The 7,448-nt window shown below is 65.1% G+C and overlaps 1 protein-coding gene across 1 annotated transcript in view; it reads left to right on the top strand.

The window, feature by feature from the left end:
* The window catches only part of CACNA1B (calcium voltage-gated channel subunit alpha1 B), a 179,472-nt gene that overhangs the window by 5,379 nt on the left and 166,645 nt on the right, over nucleotides 1–7,448 (top strand). The window contains exon 3 of the mRNA XM_027766260.1: nucleotides 126–265. Within this exon, the coding sequence (XP_027622061.1) occupies nucleotides 126–265 (140 nt within the window). The remainder of the gene's footprint in view (nucleotides 1–125; nucleotides 266–7,448) is intronic.

The raw sequence follows: 7,448 nt of genomic DNA, 5'->3' as shown, positions 1-7,448 counted from the left end.
GCGGCCATCCTCCAGGGCTGCCAGTGTCGGGACCCTGCAGCCGGGCCCCAGCAGGCTTCGCAACGGGAGGCCAGTCCAGCCAGCCCTGGCCGAGGGCAGCGGTGACCGACTGTGCTCCCCTGCAGGACGACACAGAGCCCTACTTCATTGGGATTTTCTGCTTCGAGGCGGGGATGAAGATCGTCGCCCTGGGCTTCGCACTCCACAGGGGCTCCTATCTGCGCAATGGCTGGAACGTCATGGACTTCGTGGTGGTCCTCACGGGGTAGGTGGGCGGGCCCTGCCCAAGAGCAGCAGGTGTCGGGGGCCCCCGCGGGGCCAGGCTGAGCAGCAGTCCGGGCCAGCAGGTGGGTAGGGGTCTGCCTCGGGGAGACTGTGGTCTGGGAGGCGCCGGGTTCGGGTTCGTTTCTGCTGCGGATGGACTGTGTGTGGTGTGTGTGGTTTCTAGCCCCAGGTGGGTTAATCTGTGTCCCTCCACTGTTTCTCCTCAAGGGGGTCCTGATAATCCTCACCTTGTGATTCCCAAAACCACCTGCAGATCAGGACCGGAGTGTGGGCCCAGCCCCGCCCTCAGGCCCAGCTGGTCCCTGGGGTCAGCAGGCAGAAGGCTGGGTGGCCCTGGGGCGGGTGAGGGTTGCCCGGGAGTCTGCTCCGTGAGCACCTGTGTGCGAGACTGAGTCCCTGAGGCTCTGTTTTGGCCAGGACTGCAATCTTCTTCCCTGGGGAGGCTTGGAGCCCGGGTAGGAGGGGTAGGGGTTGCGGTCGTGAAAATAATCCTTCCATGGTGGGGGCTCCATGAACACCCCACGCTGCCTGTGAGGGTGGGTAGAGGGAGTGGGAGACATGGGACTCCCTGTGAGGGGGGCTAGGGCTATTCAGGTGGCCTCTGCTCACGAGCAGACCCTCAGAGTGAGCCCCGTCTGGGCACCAGTTCCCCGCCTGGCCGTCACCTGTCCCTGTCCAAGGTACCTGGTTCCCTGCCTGCTGGAGGGCAGTGTGCAATCTGACCCTGCAAGGTGAGGACAGTGTGGTCAGGACTGGGCACAGGCAGGGGTCCCGCAGAAGGCAGGCCCAGAGCTGCGCGGTACCCAGCACCTCCTTAGAACAGTGTCTTTGCCTTCAGGTGGGCACGGCCCCAAGACCTGCCACTGTGAGCTGGGGCACAGGGTGTGGGAGGGAGTGGAGACTGGCCCCTCGGCCTGCTGCCCACGTGCTCCCACCCGTGGGCTCTGCTGAGGGGCCCAGGAGTCACCACAGCTGCCACCATCTCTCACTCCAGCCCCCAGCCCCTGGGGACAGGTCTTGTTTTTCAGGATGTCTCTTGAGGCAGACACCCTGGAGGGACAGGAGCTTTCACTGATTAAAAGATCCTGGAGGGGAAGGGAAGGGGGAGGGGAGGGAGAAGAGGTACAGGGTGGAGCTGGGCCTTGCAGGACCTGCCTCCTGGGCACTGTCTGGGGCTGTTTCTGAGCAGTAGGGGCGAGCAGGGGTTTGTGTGCAGAGTCTGGACTGCCCCCTCCCCGGGAGTTCACTCCCTGCCCCACCAAGACGGCCCCAAGGGCCCTGAGACCCTGCCTTGCCACCCTCTTCCCTGTGTCCCCGCCGCGGCCTCTCCTGTTCTTCCTTGGTTCTCCTCCCCTCCTTCTGGTCCCCCCTTCTCCCCTTTCCCCCGAGAGGAGATCTCCTCCTGGTCTCTGTCTTCCTGCCTCTAACTACATCTCCCTGCCCTCCCCCGCGTCTCTGTCTCCACTGGCTCTCTTGCCCCCACAACCTTGCCCTCGCCTCTGTGTCCCTGTGTCTCTCTGTCTCTGCTGGCTCTCCTGCCCCCACGGCCTTGCCCACACCTCTCTGTGTCCCCGTGTCTCCTGGCATGGGTGACAGGTTTCCATGCTCCACTCTGCACACCTCATCCCCAGAGGGGGCCTGGGTTGTGAGGGAAACCCCGCCTGCTCTGCCCCACGGGTGTTCACGTGAGGCTGCCAGCCACACCAGGGATCTGAAACGGGGACGCGTCTGCGTGGGGGAGATGCTGGTCTATTTTGGGGTGAGTGCAGCTGTGGGGCCCAGGGAGAGCCCCGGCCCTCTGAGCCGAGACCCCCATGGCAGCAGGCTGCAGGACTGAGACCAATGAGGGTTTTTGTAACGTGCTCAGGACTGGGGCTCAGGGAGACCTGGACAAGCCCCCTGGTCCTGAGAGGCCGGTGGGGGTCGCTGCTGAAGCTGTGGTGTGGCCACCAGACCCACAGCGTCGGGTCCCGTGTCCGCCCTGCCGCAGGGAAGCCCACTGGCTCGAGACGCTGCCCACCTGCTGGTGCCCACCTGGCCTAGGGACCATGGGGCCCTGGGGCCTGTGTTGGTGTGACTGGCTGGGCCGGGGGGCCCTCCCCCCGCTGTGGGGGGGGCTACAGGCCTGGGCTCTGGAGTCCTACTTTCCAAGGGTGGGAGGCCTGACACAGACCACAGGACCCCTGGCCTTTGAGGGTTGCCAGCAGCTTCTGGGGGTATGGACCCTGGGCCTACCCATGCTGGGCAGCCTGGACCCTCAGCTGTGAACACCTCTCAATGGGGTCAGCCTGTGTGGCCACCTAGAGCCTTCTCATTGCCTTGGGTTGAGAGGGAGTGGAGTGGCCACGTCCCTGACGTGGGCTGGGCCTCATTTTCAGGAGTGGTGGTGGCCTCTGTGGGCCCTGTGCCCCTGGACAGTTTACCCAGATTCTGGGCTGGGGTCCGGTCACCATTCCCCACGCTCTTCAGTGCTGCATGTGGAGCTGGGCCCGCCCCACCCAGAGCAGCCTGGTAGGGCCCCCAAGCTACCAGGGACGGTGCTGGAGGTTCTCAGGCCTCGTGGAGAAGGGGTGCCGCTGCTCACCCTGGCTAGGGAGGGTGGGGGGGCTGTAGCCGCATCCTGCCTCACCCGGGTGCTGGCCTCTGCTCTTCCTCTGTCTGCCTCTAGCTGCTTGGGTCCCGTCCCCCATCCCAGCTCCTCAGTCACCGTCCAGTCAGTATCTGCTGAGCTGCTTCCACGTGCTGAGGGCATGTGAGGGAAGGAGGCCGGCCAGGCCCACCGGCCTGTGCAGAGACCAGGCAACCCCGCGGGGCCACACGCCAGGCTCCCTCGCTCCACGCCCAGCTCTGACTGCTGCTCCTCCGCCCCTGCCCCACGAGCACGCAGCAGCTGCCGGTGGGCACGGAGGTGCCGGCTTAGACCCACGTCATGTCCCGTGTGGGTCACGGGTGAGGGGTACAGGGTGCAGCCTGGGGGCCACTGCTCTGTGTGGGGCAGAGGGCCTCGCTGAGTGGGGACCTGCTGACATGAGGGTGAGTCACGTGGAGGGGGAGAGGCCATGGTGGCAGGGGCCTGGGCGTGGTGTCTGTCAGCCCCAGGAACAGGGTGTGGGGAGGAGACACTGCCCAGGACTGACGCAGGTCACTCCGACTTTGTGTGGCTGGCGGAGAGCGAGGCCCAGGGCTGGACGCTGTGATCAGCCGCTGCAAGAGGGCCCCGAGGAGAGCGGGGCCGGGTGGCCTGCGGTAGTGGGAGCAGAGGCTCTGGGTCTCGTGAGCATGCTCATCTTCTAGGGAGTTTTTTGAGAAATGGGCCGAGAGGGTTTTGTCAGGTCTCCGAGCGCGGCCCGGGGTGGGGGTGGCCAGTCAGAAAGACGTGTGGGAAGATGGAGCCTGGGCCCCGGGGCTCAAGGCCTGCCCTTTCCCGGCAGGGGCTGGAGGGTGCAGGTAGGGCACGTCGTCCCCTCTGCCTGGGGTCCCCTTGGGCCTGCATGAAGTGTATTAGCAGAGGGCTGGGGTTGGAGGAGATGGCGTGAGGGAGGCAGCGGGGAGGGGTGGCTGAGCAGGGCGCAGCCCCTGTCCCTCAGCTCCCCACTCCTGACTGGCCTTTTGCACCAGCGCCCTCCTGTCCCTGTTCTCGTTGTGGGCATGGCCCCGCCCTTCCCTGAGACATGTGTGTGCCCGCAAGGCGGTGAAGGCCCAGGGTGGCTGTGAGGACCATGAGGACAGGCCAAGGGGGTGGTGCAGGGCCTCCGGAGGGACATGGGAATGGGATCAGAGACTAGTTACTCGGGGACCTGGACGGGTAGGGGAGAGCACGTGCCCCTGTGGGGCTCCCGAGAGGGCAGAGCGTGCGCTGGGTGGCCTGGCACTCACGCCCTCCGCTCCCCCTGCCCTGGCGTTCTGTGCCCATCCACCTGCTGAGTGTTAGCTCCGTGTCTGCCCTTGTCACACCCCACAGCTGGAGGGGGTGGTCCCACCTGGTGCAGCCAGCCAGCCCCCCCGGAATCAAAAGCCCCAGTGTTCCCACCCGAGTGGCCCAGGCGGCTCCCCATGGGACGTTTCCAAGCAGCTCCCCGCGGCCCTCCAGATGGGGTGCGGATCTCTTTCCAGGACGTGACATGAGAGCTGGCACTGGGCTGGGCCTCTCCTGGGAGGGGTGGGCATGTGTCCGTTCGCAGGGCGGGATTCCCGGGACAGAGGGTCTGGTCAGGAGCTCAGGTCACAGCCACCATGGCTGTCATCAACCTGAGTGCCCTGGGCTGCCCGGTGACCACGCGGCCCCCTTCCACACAGGGCACGTGGACACAGCCTGATTGGGGAGGTGGCCGGGGCTTCCTGGGCAGTGGGGTGAGGGCCTGGCTAAGAGATGATAGGCCGCACAGCCACAGGCCCGCCCACACTGGTGTCCCGCTGGGCGAGGAGGTGCCCGCCAGTGAGCAGCAGCCCAGGCCAAGTGCGGCGCCCCCAGGGCTGGCCCCTGGCCTTCTGAGCAGTGGCCCGAGCCAGCCCCCCCTGAGCCTGCAGGGCTGCTCCCGGTCTGGCCCCGTTTGCCCCTCACAGCCCCTCTGCAGCGCAGGTGGGACTGGGTTTGACAGTGGCTGTTGGAGCGTGTCTGGGCATCAGGTTCCGCCCCTCCATGGGTCATTTTGGGCATTGCTGGAGGGTTGCGGCAGCAGGTCTGCAGCCAGGACAGCAGTTCCAGAGACCTCGCCTGAGCCTGTGGGCTGGCCGTGGCCGTGGGCAGGCCCTGAGAGTGCTGTCCTCAGGCACCTCCCCAAGGGCGGCCTTCACCTGTGCATCCCTGGGTCAGGGTTACGAAACTCCCAGGGATCCTAACCCACATGGACTCCGCCTCCCTCCTGGCACCCCTCTGGGTATTTACAGGCGACCCTGTCCTGCTCGGCCTCACCCTTCACTCCCCCGCTCTCCTCTGGGGACTTGGGGAGGGGGCAGAGGCCCCCTCCGTGTGCAGAGAGCTGCCTTGGGGAGGGGCATGGCAGCAGACCCGTGTGCCCCGAGGGAGCGCCAGCCTGCGTGAACCTGCTGCCAGCCCAGAGGGGGAAAGTGGTGCCAGCGGCAGCAGGAGGCACAGGCTTCCCCGGGGCCAGGCCGCGGGGAGGGGAGGAGGGAAATTTCAGCTGGACCCAGAGAAGGACTCCCATCCACAGGGGCTCTCTGCGGCTTGTCCAAAGGCAGTGAGGAGCTGTGCCCTGCAGCTGAGCCAGCGCTGTTGCCGGGCGTCATGGCCCGGGGCCACCATTCCCAGGAGGACACACGTGGGCGGGCTGAGGGGCAGGGGCCATGCTGCTCCAGGCTGGTCTAATGAGGGGATGGACGTGGCTCGCTGGAAGGGAGGCCTGCGGCTGAGGGGGGCCCTCTGTGCACGGCCTGGACTATGTGTAAGGTGGCCGGATCCCTTGTGGCCACCTCTGGTTCAAGCCTCTATCTGCAGTCTGAAAAGCATGCTGTGTGTGTGCTCAGATCCCTGAGGGGCGAGGAGAAATAGAGGAGAAGGGAGCCCCCCCCCCCCCGCCCCCAAGAGCTTTCTCTTGCTCTCTGTGCCTCTCTACTCTATGGCAAATTTAAAAAAGCAAAACAAAGCAAAACAAAAAACCCAAAACCAAAACCTAGAAGGGACTGTGACACACCGTAGGTCCGTCTGGCTTGGGAGAAGCCTCTTGGCCTCACTCCCTCTGAGAGCTTGCTCTTAGCTCTGGGCAGTGGCTTGGAGTGGACCATGGCCTTCTTCCTGGGCTCAGGCCCTGGGCTCTGCTTCTGGGGGGCTGAGTGAGGGTGGAGCCTTGCCCTTGCAGCCCAGGTCCCACCTGCCAGCTCCAGGCACTCAGTCCCCTGCCCCAGTTTACACAGGAACCCAGAGCTGAGTTAGGCCTGGAGCTGGTCCGTAGCTGAGGCTGTCTTTAGGGCTTTCTTGGCTTCTGGCTCTTCTCGGTGGGGGCCGCTGGGCCCCTCCACTACCTGCTTGCTGCTACACCACTCCGAGCTGCTCTCCACCGCCCCCCCCCACAGCCAACCAACACTTCAGAGGAATCCCCTCCGTCCCTGGTAGCACCCGAGGTGGCCTGCCAGCCTTACGCTGCCACCCTGGTCTAGGGGCCCTGCCACACTAGCCAAGCCACCATCTGTCGCTCCTAAGAGTCTCGAAGCCCATTGAAAAGGAACCTGCCCCTCTGGCCCTGGGAACCAGCTGAGGAGCAGCAGCAGGGGCTAGGGCACCTGCACCCCCAGGCTGGCCCTGGCCCTTCTCCCCAGGACTCCTGTGGGCCTGTCCCCGAAATGGCCACAGAACCTGCAGACACTCATCCTCCTGCAGTTTTGGCACAGCTTCGAGGGCATCGGGGTTTGTTTCTGTCAAGACCTCTTCTTGGCTGCCAACGGCCACCTTCCTGTGATGGGCGCAGTGTGGTGACATGAGCCTCTCAGACTCTGTCAGCTTTGCGGCCTGGCCCCTGCTTGGGAATGCATGCGGTCGCTCCCACCGTGGACTCTTCCCTGACTGGAACTCCCTGCCCCACCACAGTCTCTGGGAGTGTGGGTACTGCAGGCACCCAGGAGGGGCCAGGCAGGACCCCTGCGTCCCCAGACCCTCCCAGCCCTGGGGGCATAGCTGGAACTGGAGGTTGTGGGGACTCCCCCAGCCCAGCACCTCCTGTTGAGGATGGGATCCCCGAGGGAGTCGTTCTGCGACTGGCCGCCCCAGCACCCGCCGTCTCACGCTGCAGCCAGCTGGTCCTCCCCACACTGCATGGGCGGTTCGAGGGCCCCTGTTCTTCCCTGGATGCAGCCGAGGCTCACAGGCTCCCCGAGACTCACACCCCACAGCACCCAGGTGGGTGCAGGGCCTGCAGAGGGGCCCCTCCAGGGGGTTGGGGTCCTCCCAGGGTGGTGCCTGCATCTCTCCCTGTGCCTGTTTGGGTCCTCGGCCTGTGGAGGGGCAGAGTGTGCCGAGGCCAGGGCAGTGCAGGAAGAGGCCAGGGCAGGAAGAGGTGGTGGGCGGTGTAGGCCCCTGGCCCGTAGCAGGTAAATGAACATAAAAGCTGACTTCCACTTGGTTTTCTGTGCCTCTGCTATTCTACAATAGTTCTACAAGTTCTATGAGCTCGATGCTAATATTAACACCTTTTTTTTTTTTTTTTTCATAA

The sequence above is a fragment of the Tupaia chinensis genome, unplaced genomic scaffold, assembly GCF_000334495.1.
Source record: "Tupaia chinensis unplaced genomic scaffold, TupChi_1.0 Scaffold142100_1, whole genome shotgun sequence".
Classification (NCBI taxonomy): domain Eukaryota; kingdom Metazoa; phylum Chordata; class Mammalia; order Scandentia; family Tupaiidae; genus Tupaia; species Tupaia belangeri.
Note: the sequence above shows the minus strand (reverse complement) of the source record. Positions and strands in the feature narration are given on the sequence as shown.